General features: G+C 37.5%; 3 protein-coding genes across 7 annotated transcripts; 1 reads left to right on the top strand and 2 right to left on the bottom strand.

Annotated features, from left to right (window-relative positions):
* The first annotated feature begins 626 nt into the window (after positions 1-626).
* LOC122313583 (T-complex protein 1 subunit theta) lies at positions 627-11,042 on the top strand. 2 transcript variants are annotated; one of them, XM_043128702.1, is made up of 13 exons: positions 630-898; positions 6,235-6,497; positions 6,597-6,743; positions 6,850-7,011; positions 7,606-7,683; positions 8,260-8,393; positions 8,633-8,705; positions 8,777-8,854; positions 8,983-9,105; positions 9,241-9,335; positions 9,473-9,682; positions 10,184-10,241; positions 10,646-11,042. In XM_043128702.1, exons 1-13 carry the CDS (start codon positions 751-753, stop codon positions 10,712-10,714), a joined length of 1,638 nt encoding a protein of 545 aa, XP_042984636.1. In that variant the 5' UTR covers positions 630-750; the 3' UTR covers positions 10,715-11,042. The 2 variants fall into 2 exon arrangements, with proteins under 2 accessions (XP_042984637.1, XP_042984636.1); XM_043128703.1 differs by lacking the exon at positions 7,606-7,683 and having other exon boundaries at positions 627-898.
* A 2,754-nt stretch (positions 11,043-13,796) lies between these two features.
* On the bottom strand, positions 13,797-16,830 carry LOC122312506 (protein SINE1-like). Of its 4 annotated transcripts, none has more exons than XM_043127132.1 (3): positions 16,669-16,830; positions 15,018-16,467; positions 13,797-14,385 (listed from the first exon to the last, which is right to left on the bottom strand). In XM_043127132.1, exons 2-3 carry the CDS (start codon positions 16,338-16,340, stop codon positions 13,924-13,926), a joined length of 1,785 nt encoding a protein of 594 aa, XP_042983066.1. In that variant the 5' UTR covers positions 16,341-16,467; positions 16,669-16,830; the 3' UTR covers positions 13,797-13,923. The 4 variants fall into 4 exon arrangements, with proteins under 4 accessions (XP_042983066.1, XP_042983067.1, XP_042983069.1 ...); XM_043127133.1 differs by having other exon boundaries at positions 15,018-16,347; positions 16,669-16,827; XM_043127135.1 differs by having other exon boundaries at positions 15,018-16,342; positions 16,669-16,825.
* Positions 16,831-21,855: 5,025 nt separating this feature from the next.
* Positions 21,856-22,677, bottom strand: LOC122312729. Its single transcript, XM_043127396.1, has one exon. It carries the CDS (start codon positions 22,675-22,677, stop codon positions 21,856-21,858), a length of 822 nt encoding a protein of 273 aa, XP_042983330.1.
* Positions 22,678-22,993: the final 316 nt, after the last annotated feature.

The raw sequence follows: 22,993 nt of genomic DNA, 5'->3' as shown, positions 1-22,993 counted from the left end.
TGGATCAAGATCTGAACATTCTTAGCGGGGCCGAGCCCAAACTCACTCGTCTTGTGAGCTCGCACATTTCATCATTGCTAAAGCTTGGTTTGTTTACTGCTCTATTGTCGTCATTGTGTGGTATAAACTATAATAGTAGGAGAAATACTAAAGCTCTTGAATTTGGGAGACTTTTTTTTTTTTTTTTTTGACTTAGTGATTAAGTAAGTTTTTTTGAGTGATGGTGTGGATTTTTTTAAAAAAAATATTTAAGAATATAAAAAAATGAATGAAAAAAATCAAAAATCAAAATAAAAAAATGTATTCATGAGGTTTTTTCGATGAATAATAATAACCTTATCACTATTTTACCACTCTTTTTAATATTTTTTTAAAATTTTCTTTTATTTAATGATTAAATAAGTGATTATCATTAAAATTATATATTTTTAATTTTATTTTTAATAATTAAAGATGTTAAAATAATACTTAAAAAAATAATAAAAAATAAATATACTATAAATAATAAAATAGTAATAAAAGAGTTGTAAGTATATTATTACCTTTTTTCGATATATGTAGCATGACTCTAATAGTGGTATCGGCCGTACCCGCGTACCGCTAGTGCTATAGAATTGCTGCGCTTTCTGGATTTGAATTGTGCCATTTTGTATTTATAAAAAATTTCCTTCGTAGTTATAAAAGGCGCGCGAGTGAGACAGGACGCATTTCTGCCTTGGTTAGGGTTTCTGGGTTTCGATCTGCGAGATAATGGGTTTCCAAATGCAGCCATATGGGATACAAACAATGCTTAAAGAAGGCCACAAACACCTCTCTGGTCTCGACGAAGCCGTCCTCAAGAACATTGATGCCTGCAAGCAGCTGTCCGCTATCACTCGCACCTCTCTTGGTCCCAATGGTTTAGTATATATTATCTCGAGTCAAACCCTTGTCTTTTGATTGTAGTTTATGTTCTGATTTCATTATGTCTGAGTGCGACCCCTTTTTATCTAGGTTGATTGGAAGACCTCAAATATTTATTTTCCATAAGACTTCAAATATACGGACTAATTGGCATTTTGTTACAGTTCTGTTATGGACCTTCTTGTGAATCTGTGTAGTGTAGAAAGTAGTTACCGTAATGTAATAAGGGAAACAGCGGAATGTAATAAAATGCTTCAGGAATGAAATAAGAGCATGCAGGGAAGATGTTTGACATAAGAGCATGCAGGGAAGATGTTTGATAAAAGTTCTTATAAACGCTGAGGGGTAGCTCAATTGGTCAGGCCTTGGGTTTGCTCCCCAACGGTCACTAGTTTGAATCCCCGAATCCCCTTAGGGCCACTGGAGGTTTATCTGGCCGTTAACTTCAGGGCTCCGTGGGATTAGTCGAGGTGCGCGTAAGCTGGCCCGGACACCCAAAGATATCAAAAAAAAAAAAAAAAGTTCTCATAGACTCATATGTATTGACAAGGAAAGTTTCGAGGGTTTCCGACCTCCATACATCAGACCAAGCTCTTACAAATTTCCAGAATGCCTTTGCTCTCCCTGCAACATCTCACATATTCTCCTACTGAGTAACAAACCCACCCACTCACAGACTAACACATAGACACTGAAATAACTAACTATTGACAGTAAGAAATGCAAGAATACAAGCAAATAATGTAAAACTCGTCCAACGAAACAGTGCACTGCCAGTGAACTTAAGCAAAACGATGAGTTGCATCTGGTCCACCCCTCAAACAGTGCGTTGAGTCCTTTTATTTTTTCAGCCTCATATAGTGTGTTTCTTCTCCCTTCTTCTACGATGCGTTTTGAGTTCCTGCACTTCACTTCATCTTCCATCATTTCACAGAGCCTCTTCTCGAACTTGGCTTCTTCCTCATGACAGCAACCTCCTCTCCCTTACCCCTCCATTCTCCATCTTCAGAAGGATCATAACAAGTCCTATCCACGAGTAGTGGTGGGCCGAAGTTCATTGTGGGCTTTGGTTGGCTCAATTATGTGGTTGGGTTGACCCGTGGCCATTTCTTTTATTTTATTTTCAAGTTAATATCGAGTTAGGCCATGGTCCATTTACTGTTGTTCGAATTGTAGAACTATTCTTATTTTATAGTCAAATAGACAAGTCTCATACAAGCCATTTGTAAAAAAATGGGTTCCACTAATAAATAATAATTTTTTTACACATTTTTAAGGTGTGGTACACTTTTTTACAAGGGCTTGTATGTGGTTTGTCTATTTGGGGCTTGTAAAAATCATTTCTCTAGTTAGTAAAAGGAGTATTTGTAGTGGGAAGAAAAACATGTAAGGTAGGTAGAAGCTTAATACACATATTTTCTATTCTTCTCTCAGAGGCTAGGTCAATCTTGAATCTGACCAATTTTCTTACACTTTCTCACATATTTTCTATTCACCCAAACACCAACCATCAGATGTGTTAAAAATTGGTATCAGAGTGGCACTGATCTTTTTGCCATCATGGAGGAAATCTTGGTATCCTTTAGCAAAATTAGTGAGTCAATGGAACGAATTCAAGAAAATCTCGAAATTCTCCATCAATATGTAATTGATGGCAGGAAGGATTTTGAAGAAAAATTTAATCATCTTGAGCAACTACTTCGTGAGTTGCAGGAAGATGAAGAATGGGATAAGTGTTATTCCGATGCGATTACTCTTTCTTTTGTTCCTAGAAATCCCTTTACAAATTGGAAATCATTTTTTCAATGCTCAAATCTCCCTCCCCAATTTTCGTTTCCTTCCTTTGCTCTCAGATTTTACTTTCTCTTCCCTTCCTTTCTGTCGGTCACCCCTAGCAGTAACTACACATTGACCATCCAAGGAGAAGGCCTAGCCATTAGTATCCCTCCCAAGCCTCCTCCACCGACCAAAGGTAGCACTGCTCCTCGATGGTCACAACAACTGACAACCATACAAATCTTTGTAGAAACCCCAACTGGGAAGACCATTATCCTCGAGATTGAGTCTGCTGATACCATAGACAATGTGAAGCTTTAGATCCAGGACAAGGAGGTAAACCTGCCCAACCAGCAGCGCCTCCAAAACCTTCCCGAGTTGCTTGAACCCCGGTTTCATCAAGAATGGCCATGCTGAATAGTCAAGGAGGAAGAAGGCCGAATACCTAAGAAATCAACTCCACCACCCTTATTTCTCTAAACCAACATTAACCGGCGTCACCTTCCTAAATCCTTAGCTAAGTTCGTGCCTCCCTTCATAGCTCTTTTACGGCTCCCTTAGTTGCAATCTCATCAGCTCATGTTCACAAGCGAAGCATCAACAATTATTTGTATTCAAATCAGTCCCAATATTTACTCCCATTAGAAACTTGGGAGTTTGACACTGCGAATTTGACCCTAGTGGGGGCGTTTTCAAGAACCAGATCTTGAACAATGCACCACAGGCCACCTCATATAGAGCCCTCACGGCTAGTAACTTTGAGTTTGACCAGTCTCGTGTGGGCAACAGCTGGACCAAACATTCTAGTCTTGCCTCTAGAAAGATCCATGAAGAGGATGGGGCCAAGATGATGGAACAACTCTTGGAGGAAAATTTCGTCAACCTAGCTGCAACGAAATGAACTAGTAAGAGCTCTGGATCTCCTACCTGCAAGCATGGATTTGTTTAGTTCTGCTATGAACCTATCAAATAGATAATCAGTGCTCACATGAATGACCAGAAGAACAAGAATATTACTGAGATAGTGGTTCAAATGGTGACACCGAATGTATCAATTCTTTTCTCCTCTTTTGAAATTGCCTTTGACATGGATTGTATTGTTCTTCTCAAAATGTGTTGCCATGGGAGGCTCTCCACAAGATTTGAGAGGATTGTATGAAGGATCTGATGTTGCCTTCATGCTTCACATGAAAAAGGTAGTAATGGTGCCTCAGTTGTTTGTGAAAATGCCAATTAGGAGTGTTGCGGGTTTGATCTTTAGGTTTTTGTTGTTGGGTGTTTGGTGCTTTCGAACTTTGGCTCATCAAGAGGATGGGACTTTGTTGGTTTGGGTTAATAATGAATTTGAGCAACTTGGAACTGGAGACACAACCACAATCACACCCTGTTATTGACCAGGGGCTTTCTCGTTTTAACTTGGTTGATGTTGCTACTAGAGGTTGGCAACCTACTATAGTAACAGGAGGAAAAGACGGACATGGGAGGCTAGGACTTGTTGTTAATGACGAGGATAACAAGGGTGCACTCATTGTTGCTGCAGCATTTCTATAATGCAAGCATGAATTGGGTTTTTTATTCATGGAATATTATGGGGGGTGGAGATGTAGAGACAAGTGATACGGATCTTGTCAAACTGATTGGGGTAGGAAAGCACCAGGTGGTTTTTCTTGTAAAGGGACCCATTTGCTTGGGTTGCATTACCCGCACAAGGGAACCTTAGAGTCATTGAGGGGACAAATGGAGCTAATTTATGGTGCTGTAATACAAGTATTTGCCAATCCAGGTGTTCTATTTACAATATTAATATGCAAGCATGAGGTTATCAGTCATGTTAGTGCTCAAAAAGCTGCTCTTCATCTTGATGACATGCTATTACTTGCTAACCTTGTTATGTCTTTTTTTTTTATATAAGTAACCTTGTTATGTCATCAAGATCATTTAGGAGTTTCGAATATTTTTCATCAATTTGCCATGTTGAATTTTCTTGTGGAGGCGACCACTTAGGGGACAAGTTTAGCATTTTTGTTTTACACACCAATGGTTCAATTTACATTTATTGCCTAGTTATTCCATTTGGAAGTTTCTACAAGTGGATCTTTGGTGGGATAGTGAATATTGTTAAGGCAAGTAAGCCGAGTTTAAGTGGTCTTGGAGGGCAAGTTTATGCAATTGCAATGGGAATGGATAAGCGAATGGCGAAAGTTCTTGCCATAGAGTGTGCTGCATTTTATAAGAGCCTTACTAATAATACAGGAGCCTTACTAATATTTTGGAAGACTACTTAGCTATGAAGCGGTCCCCAGTTGAAGGCCAGTTCAAGTTTAAAAAACTTGGTTCTCAAGTTTTTTAACGCAAGGATGAAGCCCAACAATATTAAGCTATATGTTCTTCTTGTCTTTATCATGGACAACTGTGAGGAGCTGATTTCCGAATACCTTGGTGTTGTCAAGGGTGTTGTGGATTCTGAGAACCTTCCATTGAACAATTCTAGAGAAATGCTACAACAGGACCAAATCATCAAGGTTTTCCATAAGAATTTGACTGTGGAATGTGCCCATAGACTATTTGAGATTGATGAGAGCAGGGAAGTGAGGAAGCCTAACTGCATCTTGTGGACAACGTGTTTTGAAGGGGAAGGGTTTGTCACAGTTCTATCCATGAACAGTGGTGGGCCGAAGTTCATTGTGGTCTTTGGTTGGCTCAATCTTGTGGTTGTGGCCATTTCTTTTATTTTATTTTCAAATTAATAGCGAGTTGGTTCATGGTCCATGGCCCATTTACTGTTGTTAGAAATGTTGAACTGCCCTTATTTTACAATTTGGTTAAGTTGGCCCTTGGCCCATTGGTTAGTAAAAGGAGTATTTGTAGTGGGAACACGAACATGTAAGGCAGGCAAAAGCTTAATACACATTTTCTATTCTTCTCTCTTCTTCTCTTGGAGGCTAGGTCAACCTTGAATCTGACCAATTTTCTTACACTTTCTCTCACATTTTCTATTCACCCAAACACCAACCATCGGGTGTGTTACACACGAGTTAGTGTAACGCTGACTTATTTTTTTACCAGTGTTTAGTTGATATATTTGCAAAAATATTCACCGTTTGAAGGAAAATATCAATCCAGAATCATTAAGCATGAAACGGTGTCCCATGTACATGGGTTATCCCTATGTTTTCATCGATAAAATCTTAATTTCTTGTGAAAAAAAAAAAAAAAGGTTTTGGGACTTTGGACAGAGTTTAATCGAGTGCTGTGGATAGTAGTGCTTTGCCTCAATCGACAGCAGCATTATAGCTACTAAGAATTGTAGTAATTTGAAGTCATGAAAATCATAGATTATATTCTTGGTAAGTGTGACATTCATGGGTTTGGAATGTGGACCATTGCCTTGGGAAATACGGAGACTGCTTCTGTATGTTTGTTGTAGGATCAGAGAATTGGATGCCATCATATTTGTTTCATCTCTGCGGAACATGACTAAAGTCGCACTAGTTTTCTCTTCTTTTTCTTCTTCTTCTTCTTCTTCTTTTTAATTCTTAATCTTCTTCTACTCAGGTATGAACAAGATGGTTATCAATCACCTAGACAAGCTCTTTGTCACGAATGATGCGGCCACTATTGTGAATGAACTTGAGGTTCAGCATCCTGCTGCCAAGATTCTTGTCTTAGCCAGCAAAGCCCAGCAAGAGGAAATTGGAGATGGAGCTAATTTGACGATTTCTTTTGCTGGGGAACTCCTCCAGAATGCAGAGGAACTTATCAGGATGGGCCTGCACCCAAGTGAGATCATCAGTGGATACACTAAAGCAATTAATAAGGTTTGCCAATGCTGTCCAACCTGGGTGGACTAGTGTTTTTAGTAGAAGTATAGCTGAATATTGTCTCCTGATTCAATTTTTATGGTTTGAAATTGTCAGACAGTTGAAATCTTAGAACAACTGGTTGAGAAAGGTTCTGAGAATATAGATGTGCGAAATAAGGATCAAGTCATTTGTCGAATGAAAGCTGCTGTTGCTAGCAAGCAATTTGGTCAAGAAGATATTTTGTGCTCCCTTGTTGCTGATGTAATTATATCCTTCCTTTTACTTTTTGTTGTTGTCCATTTATTCTATTTAGCATTCTGGTGGGGGGTGCTGACTTTACTTTTTTCGGTTGTGTTTGTAAATATAGGCATGCATCCAAGTGTGCCCCAAGAACCCTGCAAACTTTAATGTGGATAATGTCCGTGTTGTTAAGCTCTTGGGAGGGGGCTTGCATAATTCTGCAGTAGTTCGGGGTATGGTTTTGAAAAGCGATGCTGTGGGGAGTATAAAGCAAGTGGAGAAGGCAAAGGTTAGAATTGATATGCACTTGCAAAAGGAATGTGATATTTTTTCATGATTTGTTATTTAGTTTCTTGGTTATTTGTTTCCTTTTTTTTTTATAATGCATTGGCCATCATTTTTAACGCTTCCATTCTCCCTCAATTGGTTTGTACTAGGTGTGTTATGTTTTATTTTTGTTTAAGGACGAATTTCATGTTTGCTCTGGTCATGTTCTGTAATATCTTATTTTACTTGCATGTCTTACTTTTAGTTACTGGCAGAAGAGTTCTTTTTTATTTATTTATCAAGTAGAAAACTTGATGTAGGGATGAAAATTTCCGTGACTATCTCAGGACAATGAGCACAATCCTCCCTGTTTTTATTTGCCTTTAATATGATCTATTTTTTTGCACTTGAAAAGAACAGTTTTGATTTTGAGGGATGGGGGTGTTTGTCTTCATTTATCAGCTGACTGAAATTAGGGATGCTAACTTTGTCTACTTCCCGGTCTGTGTTTTCTTTTTGACAATATTAACTGCGTTTATATGTTTTTAATTTGATGGGGAAAGTATTTTAATTCAGGGTGTCAAAATTTAATTTTCTTTTGATGTTTTCCCTTTAGGTTGCTGTGTTTGCTAGTGGTGTTGATACATCTGCAACTGAAACAAAAGGAACTGTCTTAATCCATAGTGCGGAGCAGGTAATCTTGGGGGCATCTCTTCTGGTTCTGAGTAATTAATTTCTTTATAGTTGTGTCATTTGTCTAATATACTCTCTGTCTCTCTCTTTTTAATGTTTTAATTTTTTTTAACGTTTAATTTATATCAAACTTTGCTCTTTTACTGTTGCTATTTGCAATACTCTGCAAAACTTCATTATTGTTGTTTCCTACAACTGGGTCAATGGCGTTTCATTTCCAAATAAGAACAAATTTAGCTGGGATCCTCCTCCTTTCCCGATACCCTTATTAGTAGCTCAAGTCAATGCCTTCATCATATCTTAATAAAGGAAATGGAAAGTAGTACTGATTGCATTGGATGTATGTAACCACTTGACAGTTAGTGGGGGAACGATTGTTCCTACTGGTATACTATGGTTGAAGTTTTTCCATTCTCGTTTTCACAATGTTATCCTTGTCTGTAGCAAGCAGCATATGTGACTTTGGTTGCTGTACTCGTTCCATACTTAGATCTGTGCACAATTATCTTCCTTTCTTTATGGAATTGTGTAACTTAAGTGGAAACCTTTTTCTTTGGGTATTCTTGGCATCTTATAGCTAGAAAACTATTCAAAAACGGAAGAAGCAAAAGTCGAGGAACTTATCAAAGCAGTAGCAGATTCAGGTGCCAAAGTAATTGTCAGTGGAGCAGCAATTGGAGAGATGGCATTGCACTTCTGTGAGCGTTACAAGTATGCCAAGTGTTTATTGTCTCCATAATTTTCAGTTGTGCAAGTATTCATATGCATTAAGATTGTACTCATTCATGAATTGAGTCCTGATGAATATATATAGTCTGACAATATTCATTATAGCTTTTAATATTCTATGCTTGGGATCTTGCTTACTGATAAAAAAAAAAAAAAGTATTCTATGCTAAAGACTCTGTAAGAGATATAGTGTTTCTAATATTGTTGTGACTTGCATGCAGGCTCATGGTTTTGAAAATCAGTTCAAAATTCGAACTGCGTCGATTTTGCCGTACAACTGGTTCTGTTGCCATGGTAATATAATAGGGCTTAATTTATGGACCCTTCTTATTGTTTCATGATGTTTTTTCATATTCTTGCATCAGCTGAAGCTCAGCCAGCCTAATCCAGACGATTTGGGACATGTCGATTCTATTACAGTTGAAGAAATTGGTGGTGTGAGGGTACGTTGAGAGTGTGGCCTCAATATAACCTTTTTTTATCTTTTTCTTTTCTGAGTTTTGTTTCTTTACTTATGTTTGTCCGTTTGCATGATGCTTTTTTTCCTCTCTCGCTAAATAAATGTCTTTAGGTTACGATTGCCAAGAATGAAGAAGGTGGGAACTCTGTTGCCACTGTGGTTTTACGGGGAAGTACTGATAGCATATTAGATGACCTTGAAAGAGCAATTGATGATGGAGTCAACACCTATAAGGTAACTTTTCTGAAGACTACAAGAAATTTGGTAATTTTTTATAGGTATTCATGCTTTACCTTTATAAATATGGTTGGATTAGACACATGCTGTGACTTCTGTAGTAGTTATTTGCATCACCTCTTCTTTTTTCAGGCTATGTGTCGGGACAGCCGTATTGTACCGGGAGCTGCAGCTACTGAGATTGAGTTAGCTAGAAGAGTGAAGGAATTCTCTTATAAAGAAACAGGGTATTTTATTTGATTCTTTCTCTTTTATATTCTCTAATTTTTCAAAGCTGCCCTTTTGCTCGTTAGTTTCAAAATTAATGAGGAAAAATGAGATGGTCTTTTGTTTTTGTGCATGTCTCCTCAAATTGGATATGCAGATTGGATCAGTATGCTATAGCAAAATTTGCTGAAAGTTTTGAGATGGTGCCTAGAACATTGGCTGAGAATGCTGGGCTTAATGAAATGGAGATCATGTCTTCTCTATATGCTGAACATGCATCTGGAAATAGCAAAGTGGGTATTGACTTGGAGGAAGGTGTTTGCAAGGATATCTCAATCCTGGATGTCTGGGATCTCTACATTACTAAGTAAGCTGGTTTTCATGCATTATTCATAAACTTGTGGTACGTGGTTACTTCTGATGTGATACTGACTTACTGTGCAGGATCTAAAAGCTTATCTCAATAGTTTAGAGTGTGGCTGTAATTGTTTATAGGATGACACTCGGTGCCTTTGTCTTGGGGTGGTGCCTCTTTGTTCTGTTTTTTTTTTTTTTTTTTCCTTTGTAGTGAAGTAGAACTCCAGCAAGGTAGGACCCTATGGATTCACTCCTGGGAGCAAATCCTGGATACATGATCCTGGCCACCAGAAAGTTCTTATATTTCTTCAATTATCAGTTTGGTTTGATTAGGATAACCAACTAGTCTTATAAAATTTCCTGTCCAGATTGTTAAATTTCAAGAATTTGGTGTAGCATTATTTTGACATTATTTAAAGTCGGAGCTGCTGTTTGTGTTTAACCAACATTCATTACATGTGTACAAGAGTATAATATTTTTTTTGGGGTGGGGGGTGGTGGCTTTGTACAGATTCTTTGCTCTCAAATATGCTGCAGATGCTGCGTGTACTGTACTTCGTGTAGACCAGGTAATTGACTCCCTTTTAGATTGCTGTATGTATTTAAGATGGATGCACTTTTATTGAACAAATCACCAGAATGCCTTTTTGTTTATGTCTAAGCCATATTTTCTCTGTAATTAAGAAAAGTTATTCCTTGGCATAAGATATGTTTAAAGTTCGGTGGCCATCCCCTAAACTACGGGATTAGTTGCATTGTTCCCAATGTTAAAAGTTCCCAATTGTGGTCAAAACTCTCATTATAAGTCTGAAATGAGTTTCATATGGAATGATTCGGTGCCTTATATTGTTAATTATAAATAGGTTAAGATCCTGTAATTAATTATAAAACATTCGAAGCAGAATCTTAGATTTTATTTAGATCTTCTTTACAAGCAAGTTTTATTGATGATGCTTTGCTCGTTATGTCTCAGATTATAATGGCAAAACCAGCCGGTGGCCCAAAGAGAGATCAACCTGCAGCAGGGATGGATGAGGATTAGTTTCGTGTGGCCATCAATGTATTGGTTTCACTAGGATCGCAAGGCATCTGTTGATTTAATTCAGATGCCAGAGGCTTTTGGTTTTAAAGATTCTGTTTGAGGTAGGAAAAATGTCTTAAAGTTTGTGCTTTGTATGTCACTCAGCCCTTAACCGTGTTATGGTTGGGAATGCTGGTGGTTTCCAATGTATCCTTTCCAACCCCCCACCCAAAAATTCTGAAGGAATTACCGTTCACTATCTTGCTAGGGAAAATTATACTTGCCTTGAGCGCAAAGAAACAATGAGTACTGCAAGTTAAATCCATAATGTTGGCTGACTTGGGTTGTATTTACAGATGCAGACATGAACATTAGATGTACTAGTTACGTACGGCCCTATAATTATGGAGGTTGGATGTATGTGGTCGTGGTTAAAATGGTACAACTAGCTGGGCTGGTACCTTGTGTGCCTTTTATCTGCACGTTGGGGATTGAAAAAAATTGAATTATTTATTATATTATGTATAAAAATTTAAAAAAATTGTAATAATGAGATGAGATGGAAAATTTTCTGAATTGATGAACATTCAATGACTTGATTATAATTATTTCTTACGCGGAAAAGAAATGGCTAGAAGATAGTTTGCACTTTGGAAGATAGATGAAACAAATACTGCTTAAAGATGCAGAATGGATATATGTAGGAGGGTAAGAGCATTGAAGAACAAATGTTCAAACAAAAATTGGAAATAAATGTGAATTTAACTCTATCGGATGGTGAGATTTACTATTTATTTTTGAATTTGTAACAGCCAATTTGAGCGCTCCATAGATTAGGGTGTATATAAATAAACACAACCAGTTGCCATCGATTGGAACCGACCAGCTGCGTCAGGAACTGGCTAGAATCAGTGGTGAATTGATAGGGGTATGGTGGCATTTCTTCAAAATTGACTTATGTTGGTTTGGCAACAGTGTGACCCTGGTTTAAACTGCTAAACCGGTTGATCCAATAAATCATTTTTTTTTTAAATTTACATTCTCAAAATGTACTGTTTCATTTAAGTTTAAGTAAAACAACGTCGTTTTCTACGTATAGTGTACAATAGATAATTGAAACGACGCCGTTTGATATTAAACCAAACTAATACCAAACGACGTTGTTTCATGTTAGACAAAAAAAAAAAAAAAAAATTGAAACAACGCCATTTATTTTAAACCAAATGACATCATTTCAAGATAAGACTATTTTCAACCTCGAGCTTCTTCTTCTCCGCATCTGTTGCGCTAGCTCTCTCTCTCTCAAGTGAACTAAGCTGTTAGGGGAATTGAAAACCAGGTGAGAATCGTCAGAATCGATATGGTCGATTTTCCTTCTCCCCATAGACTGTTTACAGTCGGTGGCTCCTCCTTTTTAATTGGAGTCGGTCAGCATCAGTTTTCACCCCTATCGTATACAACAACTGTTTGTTTGGGTGGGTTGGCAGTTAGCATGTGCATGTCGCAAATGTACTAGTACCGTTGCGATTGGTGGGCTTGGAATGATGCTTCTCAGTTTTAAGTATAGTGGCATTTAGAATTCAACCATAAAATAAGATATTTTTAAAAAGGAAAATGTTTGTTTGTCCTTTTGAGTCGGTTTGACCGTAAATATATTTTAATTATTTTAAGGATGTTTAAAGAAGTTGCTGCTAATATATTTGTATATTTTGTGTTATTTAAAGGTAGCGCTGAATAGATAATCTATTCACCCGACCTGACACAAAAGTTTCGATCATTCCGAACTGATTTACCTGACCCGAAGAGTGGAAATTGAATACTTCCGTTTTGCTTCTGTAATAATACGGAAGGGTCGGTTAATACCCGTTAATCGAACGCGTAGATGAAGCACACCTCCATTGAAGCCATGAACACAACAAACCAATCATCTGAAGCTGAACCATCATGGTCAGAACTCCTAAGAAGCAGTAGCTAGGAACGGCTTCTAGACCCACTCAATCTCTCCCTTCGCAAACTCATCCTCTAATTCGGCGACTTCTGCCAAGCCACCTACGACTCATTCAACAACAACGAAAATTCCAAGTATTGTGGCTCATGCCGCTACGGCAAGGCCTCCTTCCACAAGGTCATGTACGAGCCCACTTCCGACTACCAAAGTTGTCTCCTTCCTCTATGCTATTGTCAAAGTCGGCCACCACAAAGCCTTTCTTTTCCACTTGCAGTCCCGCGAGTCCTCAAGTTTGCCAAGCAATTGCTTCGTTCAAATGCGAGTGCTGAATTGGGCAATGATGGTAGGCATATTATATGCATACAAATTTAACAGGGAAGTGTTTGATTTAACGTTACAGGCAAATGGTACTCCTCTAGCTAATTACAAGAGAATGGATTTAATGGCCCTCGCGGAAAATATGTTGGTCCAGAAGAACGTGGAGTCTGTTCTGTTTCATAGGAGGATGGTTGATAGCACAAATCTAGAGAAACTAGAAATGTTTGCTGGAGAGGTAAGCAAAGAGTAAGAGAAAAACCAGCATTTTGCCAATATTGGTGTTGAAAAAGGCTTCTCCCCTTCTCCAAGAGCATCTTCTGCTACTCTCTCGACCCTTTTTTGCCAGTAAATGTAAAGAATATAAAAGAAAAGAAAAAAACTGGGTCAAAATACCTACTTCCTTCCAAAATGATTTGACTTCGGATTCAGTTAATGGAAGATTTTAAAAAGAGTTTTGTTACATATAAATACAGTCGTGTTCTAATATATGTATCAATATTGATTTATTCATACTTAAAATTTAAATTAACACTGTTTTTAATAAAATTTACTTTTTGACCAATCACATCATATTGATACATAAATTAGTACACAGTTATATTTACAATTATATTTTTTCTTTCAAAAATTACTTTTTGATAAACCGGTTATTTTCGGGGCGGTTCGGAATGGTGTATTTCGGATCAGGCCAAGTTGGATAAACAGTCCTTTTTAGAGATGTTTAAAAAATATTTATAAAAAGAAAGGAAAAAAAAAAAATTGAGCAGGATCTTTTGAAAAAGAAAACACAATCTCTTTCAAAGAGAAATCTTGTGCTTCTTAAAAAAATGGAAGTGATTGAACGCTAAATACTGTTACAGGACTAACATAGAAATCCTCCAATAAAACCCATATTTTGTTAAAAGGCTTTCTTAAAACAATTATCCTAACCCTGATTTACTATGATATATCATAATGAGACGCATCAAGTCGGAACGAGATAGTAGCCTTCATCCTGAATATTGATCCAAAGTAGCCGTGGAGTTAACAGTGCAAGTGAAGCAAAAACAAGCCCACAAACGAATTTTAAAGCAGTCTTTTGACGAGCCTTTCGAACACCAGCCCTTTGAATTGCAGTTTTATTGTCGGGAACAGCTTCCTGGGACACTCGCAAATCAGCATCATTGAGAACATCATCAGTTGATGAAACTGATTCAGGACCTCCATTTTCTTTGCCATTATAGTTCAGGTCATGTGAAAAACAATTTTGGTCATATTTGGCAGATGGGCTCCACTGAATATTGCTCGAGGATAGACTTCTGTACCTTCTGCCTTGGTTTTGAAAAAATTCTGAGTTCCCATCATTTGGATCCTGAAGAGAGCAAATGAGTTTCCTTGGAGTCTTGAAGATCTTTATGTTGTCAACATCAATACGAGTGCGAGACCTCTGAGGCACAAGAAAATGTGGCAAGATGTTAACGGTCAAATCAAGTACCACAAAAGAACATAGGATCAAAACTGTGATGAGGACAACAGAAGACGAGAACTGCCAAATCTTGTTAGGGTGTTTTTGGTTGTTGAAATCAATTCAATTCATCTCAAACTAATTATTGATAGAATTTATAACGTTCTCAACCTATTTCATAGGTTCAAATACATATCCCAACCCAACCTTTTTATATTTAAACACATCTCAAATATGACTCACAAAACACTACTATTTACAGATCAATTCAAATTATCTAAAATCATCTAAGATTCAAATGCAGCATTAATTGATTCCAATTTCCAGACCAGTTCTATAGGAAAAGCACGATTTCCATAGATATAGAACCAGAAATTTCAAAGTTCTGGCCGATGCTACATCATTTTAGGCACCACGGTTTCTGTTATATGGCGAGAAAGGATTACCCCTGTTCTCATCATCTTTTTTCAGTTTTGACTCTTAAACTATACTTAAAAGGCCTCGGATGGAAGCTCCATAAAGGTCAATATCACTTTTTTTAAAAGAAGTAAAACAACCAGCTACAAGTTTATTCAAAACGGAAAAACACAAAAAATGATAATACGATCAAGTACCTGGGGACTACTTGTAGTGCTTCTCGAAATTCCACTGCTAGGATTTCTGGGCAAGAACCCGGAAAATTCCTCTGCACAGTATTCACCATTATAAGCATATTCATCATTCAACGAGCGCTTATTAGACATGGGACTTCCCTGAACAATCTCTGAGAACAAACCATCTTTAAGAGACACATCAACCCCTCCATTCTCATAACTCCAAAGCTTCCGGTTTACACTCCTACGATCATAATCAGAATTCTGAGGAACCTGTCTCATTGAAATGGGCGTCTCACCCAATGAATCATATCCAATAAAGGAGTCAAGAGTCTGTGATTCAGGCGATGCAGATGAAGGAGATCTATCACCGCCACTACAAAAATTCCTCCTATGCTCTCTCCTACTAAAATTTGACCCGGTGATTGAACCAGGACCATTCTCAAAATTCAAACCCTTCATGGCAGATATTTTTCTTGCAGTTTGCAAAGCTTCAAAAGCAGCACCTCTAACATACGCCATTCTATCAGACTGACATTTCTCCATCTCCTCAATTATCAACTCAAGCTCAGAGATTATGCTCCTGGGATCCAAGCTCTTCATCAAGAAATTCACCATTTGAATTGCCGACAAACGTTTCTGGGAATTTCCCTCTGCAACCCCAGCACTCAATATCTGCAATCCAGATTGTGTTAACAGTCTTGCATATGCTTCCACAATCAAATCATTACGCTTTGCTAGAGCCATCACGAGACCCATATGTGAATTGGTCTGAGTGGATTTCTCTTCCAAAGCACCGGCAACGTTTTGACAGACCTTATTAACCATCTCATCTGAAGCAAATCTCCAATTATCAGAATCCACAAGAGCCTTTAAGCAAAGGGCAGCCCCTGAAGTCAGGCACTCTTGCGAACCCAAGAGAGCATCAGAAAGAGGCTTACAAAGCGAATGAATTATATGTCTCTTCTTGTCTTCGGTGGTAGTTGGGTCAATCCCATATCGTGCAATAGCCGGAACCACTTTCGAACAAGCCTGTTGAAGAGGAAAAGACCCAGCACTTGAAGCTAAGGTCGAGATTATGCATGTCATGATGCTGTCTATCAAAGGAACAATTTTGACACCATGAACACGAGCAAGAACTTCAAAGAGTGAAATCGTGCACTCCCCAGACAAAGAACCAGTTCCCTTATTTTCAGAAACTTGGGCAAGAAAAAGTGGAATTGTCTTGGAGTCCAAGTCTTTCACATAAGATTTCAGCGCTTTCATTGCCGATTTACGACTGTCACCATCTTTATCAAGATTTGCCAACTCTTGCCGTAGTATTGGGCTAAGATTCCGACCCATTGCTGACCTAAAATAACCGAAGTGTCATTGAAACTACGTAAATGAAAGCAAAACCATTTGAGATGATGTGCTTTCAGCAGAATATGTTTTCACCGCATTCTTCTAAACCTTCTTTCAAGATTAACATCTACAAAACACTAATATATATTAATTTTAAAATACATTATGAAATTAATTTTACAACATATTCTGAACAAACAAAAAGCACAAGATTTTGAGGTGGGCTTAGGCGAGATCGACGACCACTTACAGAGATTTTGAGGTGAGCAAACAAGAAGCACAATATTTTACCAAGTATTAAACCTCTTACAGAGATTAAACCACTTACAGTGAGCTTAGGCGAAATCGACGACCAGATGGAGGGAGAATGAAGCTTCAGGGAGAATACCGATTCACGAGATGTGTGAGAGAGGGAAAGATAGAGAGAGAGAGCGATGAGGTGGGCGGGAGATGAGAGAGAAAAGAAACCCTACAGAAGAAAACAAAAAGAGTGGGAGGGAACTGAGGGATTTGAGAGGTGGATAATATTCTACAGACGCACCCATCGTAAACCATATGAATTTCTTATGTGTTATATTTTTATTAGAGCAGAGAAAATAGAACAAAATATGCTTAGCAGGCCACTGATTGCACCCTTATATTTGCCAACTGAAGAATTCCATGACATTTAACAAGGGTAGTGTAAGAAGCAAAAATTTTAAGTGCAATCAGTTTTACGCACTCCTTACATATTTTATTAAAGTGATTAGTTACATTATTTTTTTGAATATAAAATAATTATTTTAACTAATCACATCAATAAAATATGCACTCTCAAATATTTACTTGAGCAGACTGGAGATTATATTTATTCTCTCATGCTACTCTATATAGATTAACAGCGTGCCAGTGGAGAAGAACATTGAGATAGATTTGTTAATAATTGACTGTATTGTAACTGTTGTTTACCAGATTGACCAAAGGTTCTTCTAGACTTCATTGTCAAATTTTTATGGCTTTTGATATTTGATTGAAGAAAGCTGGCTTCTCATGAATGTGTATACAGAATATAATTGAGGTGAGTGTTTGCATTCTGGTAAGTTTCCTATTTTAGTAGCCTTTTACCACTTAAGTTCATGGCAGGCTAAGTGACATTTCACCTCAATATGGATGAATCAGAAGAAGAAAGAATATGGAGTTGACTGAAAACACTAATGATCTAGAACTATGCTAAAAGAGAGTAAGAAAAGTAGTTCTAAAATCATGATTAGAGAATCTTCCATAGAAACTTATAACATAGCCTTCAAAGAATATGGGAACAAACATGTACCGGAAATCACGTTAGAAAAGCTATATATTGGTGATAGAAAATGGGTAATGAGTGATGGAAACATCAAGGAGAAGTCTCTTTCTCTAAATGTTGGATGTGGGATAAGAAGAAAACTGGGGGTCAAAGAAAGAGAGTTTCTGATAATTATGGATAACAGCTACATTAATCTAAAAACATACTTTGTGGTTTGTGGTTCTTTTCAATAACAGGTTACTGCTCGTGCCAAATGCAACTCAAAGAAGGGTCAAAAGGCTTCAATATGAAGCTGATTAACATTCCAAAGGTACTAATCCTTCAGTCATGAGGTACGTATCCGGTGCTATGTACATTTTGTTGACTCGTTCTCATTCTTAATGCTCAAGTCACCTAAAAGAACTTTAAATGTTTATGTATTCCATTGTCACTACAAGAAAAATATTGCGCCTCTGGCCTATCCAAAAATCACACAAGATGATAGAGAGACAATTTTTAAGTGGTTTAGCAAATTGTCTACCTCCACTGAAGTGAAAACTCAATATTTTTAATATGTTTATACAAAATTACAAACACTCATAAACAACTCTCTATCTTTCAAAATGGCCCATGTTCTAGGTTTCCCCAAAACCTAAATTTCACCTAGCCCTCTGTCTTGGTCTCTTATCATAGTGAGGATGATTTTCATTTTCAGCAAATGATCTCCTCTTATAGGAGAAGCCATGGGGGACAAAACTCCCACACTTCTTGACCAAGAGGAAGCTTTCAATCGGTGCAGCCATTTTGGTCAATATTTGCTGCCAGGGACTTTTGGTGGATGAGTGGGTGGCTACAACTTCAAGTGACATTTCACACTTGGGGGGTTTTGTTGGGACCCCGGTCAAGTCCCTATACAATAAGTCCTCCACACCAATGGTGGTCTTGTGATGACCGGATCCTTATTCCTCTCTTGCTTGGTTCTCGAGCAATGGTGGTCAAGATGACCACTTAGGTATGGTGTGGTTAGATGTTTGGGCAAAGATGGGTGTATGGAGTGATGGAAATGGGCAAGGGATTGTGGTGGGTTCAATGGTGAGGGGCGCATGGCACTAGAGTGGGTTAGGGTTGGCGCCACTTGGAAGATGGAGTTTAGGGTTTGGAAGATGTATGATGGACAGCTAGGATGGAGGTTTAGAGTTTTGCTTGACTTTAGGAATTCTAGAAATGGAGTGATTTTAGGGATATGGTAGTTTGAGTGATTGAGTGGTTTGAGTAGATGGAGGATAGGGTTTTGGAAGGATTCCTAAGTGGTAGGAATTCTTGGGGATTTGGTGGGGCTAGTTTGGTAAGTCAAAGTGGACTTGAGAGATTTAAGGGATGAGAGATTTAAGGAATTGAAGATGATTGACAATTCCTTAAATTAATGGATGGGGGATTTAAGGGATTGAAGATGATTATTAATTCCTTAAATTAAGGAATTGAAATTGGAGTGATTTTAGGGATAGGGTGGTTTGAGAGATTGAGTGATTTGAGTGGATGGATGATAGGATTTTGGGAGGATTCCTAAGTGGTAGGAATCCTTGAGGATTTGGTTGGGCTAGTTTAGTAAGTCAAAGTGGACTTGAGAGATTTAAGGGATGAGAGATTTAAGAAATTGAAGATGATTGACAATTCTTTAAATTAAGGAATGAGGGATTTAAGGGATTGGAGATAATTGACAATTCCTTAAATTAAGAGATGAGGTGTATGGCCGGCTATAGAAGGATGACTTGGTCAATTAGGATTTCTAAATTATAGGAACCTTAATTGGCAAGATGAGTGAGCGGATTAGGCAATTCAAATTAGGCAAGGATTGCCAAAATTTGAATTCAATTCCCAGAGGAAGTGAGTTTCGGCCAAGGCTAAAAAGATGGAGCAAACACTTTATGGAAAGTTGACAAACACAAATGTTTAGAGATTTTATGGATTGGATGGATTGGAAGAGAAAAAAATATGAAGAACACTCAAGAACAAAAGAACAAACTTATGAACTTGAATGAACAAAAGCATAAACAATACTAATTCAATACTTGATTCACGAATTGCACAAGAATTGAATAAACCTCATATATTGAAGAACTCAACTTGGATTCACGAATTGCACCAAGTTGCAAGAATAAGATAAATGAATTACACCTATTCACGAATTGTAAGGTGTGATTCTCTATTTGGGATTCACGAATTGCACCCAAAAAGCCCAAGTGTAAGGCACCGGTTTGTGATCTCTCAAACAATAGTCTTTCCTCTAGGAGTCTGTCAAAAAATCTAAATGCAAAAACTAAGGGTCCTATTTATAAGAATTACAACTTGGAAACTTCCAATAGGTCTATTGGAAAATAAATAATTAATTAAAATAAACAATAAGCAATAACATAGTTGGCATGGGCCAAGTTGACCAATGGCATGCATGAGCCCATGGGTGGGCTAGGTTGGCCCTTCTCTTTATGGGGTCCTATCAGGTTTCCAACAATCACTCCCTCCACCCAAGTGTGTCATACTAAGATGCTATAAACGGTTGCATTATTCAAATGATTGCACTCCTTCATTAGAATGCTTATTAGCCATGAGAGATTTTCGCTATCAAATGCATCTGCAGGTACGTCTTCAAATGGATGTCCAGATGCCTCTCCAAATGTATCTTCAAATGCATTAGCATCGTCTACATCCATGGAACTTGTAAGGGATTTTCTTTAGAGGAAATTTACAAGTGCTTTATTGCACAATCTCAACTCTCTAGGATTCTTCTTTCACTCTAGTCCATGAGTCCGCACTCATGTACACCTTGAGCAAACTGAGCTTTGCTCGAGCCACAACTGAGCGAACAATTTACCTGGTGCCTTTACATCTTTCAAACCAGGCTCTATAATCCTACAATCACACCAATCTCCAACTTGGTGACTGGTTCTCAACATGTTAGCCTCTATCTCCAGCATGATCCCTTATCATCTTTACAATTTTACAGCTCATGTCTTCAACTTAGAAGACTAACTAAAGTGATGCATAACTTTAGTTCATCATGTACAATGCCTTTAATCAACACATCTGTATATAGGGCAACACATCTCCCACTGTACTGGGAATCAATGGTCTCGCACGGATCTTGACACATATCAGAGCAAAGTTTTGAATACCATACCGGATGTCGTACCGGTCAAGGCACTGGAACGAAATATTTCGGTACCGGTACCGTTTCGGAATAATATTTCGGTACCGATACTGTTTTGGTACCGGTACCGTTTCGTGTACCGTTTCGGAATAGTTTATACCTGAATAAATTATATATATATATATATATATAAGCATTTACTGTATTCCAAAATAATAACAAAATAAGTCATAAACTCAATACTTCTCAATACAAGTCTTAAGTTTTAAGTTACAAACTAAATAAGTTCTTAATCCAACCATTAAAATAAAATCACTCATCCTCATCAAAAAGACAATAAGGATCAAGATTCGACATGTTAATCAAAATATTTTCATCAATGTCACCACCATCATCAACATCAACACCAACATTATCAACATCTTCCTCATTTAGTGAGATTAATGGCTCCTCAATACTTGCCCAATCCAAATCATCTCCATCAAGAAGCTCAGATTCTTCACTCACCCATTCTTCCATCAAGTCAATATTTTCAAGATTGATTGGATTTAAAGCATCTCTTCCTTTTTTTATGCTTCTATCAAAATAAAATCAAACATAATTGAAAATATTATGTATATTTTCAAAAGTGAAAGACATTAATATTAAAAAAATTTACCTCTCTCGCAGCTTCAAGTTATAACGAACAAATACTAAGTCATTCAAACGTTTATGTACTAATCTATTTCTCTTCTTCGAATGAATAAAATCAAATGTACTCCAGTTTCTCTCACATCCAGTTGCACTACAACATTGACTTAGTACTCGAACAGCAAACCTTTGAAGCGTTGGAACCTCGCAATCAAATTGGGTCCACCATGCAACTATAACAATAGTGCAATTATAAATTATTAATTAAATGCAAGTAAAATAAAATAAGATAAAATTTAAAGTACAAAGTCACACCATTTAACAAATGATAATACCTGGATTAAGTTTATCACGCTGGCGGATTGCTAAAGGATGTCCAAACTCACCTACTGCATTATTATACGAGTCAAGTTCTTCAATGATCTTGTCTTGATCATCAGGATCAAGTTCCATCTTCATAACACAACTGTTGAACCCTCTTACAACATCATTTTTTTTTTAAAGCTGGGGCTATAGAAAATTCCAGGGTTAAGAAGACAACCTGCCGCATGTAATGGACTGTGAAGCTGCTTATCCCATCTAGAATCAATGATCCTGGTGAATGGACTGAATATACTAACTTTGTTATTACATCTTGCTTTTATGTTCTCTTTGGCTCTTTCCATTGCATCATACAAGTATCCCATTGCAGGCTTCTCATCCCCGTCAACAAGTCGTAGAACACGAACCAAAGGCTCACTAATTTTAACAATAAATTGACGTTGAGCCCAAAACTCCTTATCTTCTAAAACAATCCCAGCTGTCTCTTTCCCTATGATGCTTTTAGAATGACTTGATGCAATCCATTTATCACAAGTAAACATTTGTCTCAGTTCTTTCTTAAACAAGAGCAAGCATTGGATACTTAAAAAATTTGTCGCAAACCTTGTAACTGCAGGACGACACAAATCATGACCTTTGGTGAACTCTTGTCTCATCAGTGCCAAAACCCAACCATGGTTATAGATGAACTTTGTTATCTTTTTTGCCTTTTTTATAGTATCATCAATAAGGGGAAAATATCTTAGATCACAAAAATTCTCTAATATCAAGTCTATGCAATGAGCTGCACAAGGGGACCAGTAGAAAGAGCCATACTTCTGCTGTAACTTTTTTCCTGCAGCTTTATAACTTGCATCATTGTCCGTTATAAACTGCACAAGATTCTCAACTCCAATTTCTTGAACAACCTCATCAAAGATATTAAACAATGTTTCAGCATCTTTTCTAAGGCCAGATGTATCAACAGACTTCAAGAACATTGTACCTTTCGGACAATAAACTAAAAAGTTGATTATTGATTATTGCTTCTGATTTGTCCAACCATCTGCCATTAGTGTACAACCGGTGTCATTCCAAACCTTCTTAATTTGTTGCAAATAATCTTGAACCTCATTCACAGCCATCTTTAACAAATTTCCTCTCAACTTATATAAAGAAGGGCCCTTAAATCCTGGCCCGATAGCAGTCATGGCATCAATAGCTAGTTGATAAAATTTGGATTGAGCCGCATTGAAAGGCAGATTAGAATCATACCACCAGCGTGCTACAACCATCTTTGCTTGTACAAGCATCTCA

This window comes from Carya illinoinensis, chromosome 6 (assembly GCF_018687715.1).
Source record: "Carya illinoinensis cultivar Pawnee chromosome 6, C.illinoinensisPawnee_v1, whole genome shotgun sequence".
NCBI lineage: Eukaryota > Viridiplantae > Streptophyta > Magnoliopsida > Fagales > Juglandaceae > Carya > Carya illinoinensis.
This window is presented reverse-complemented; position numbering and strand designations above follow the sequence as displayed.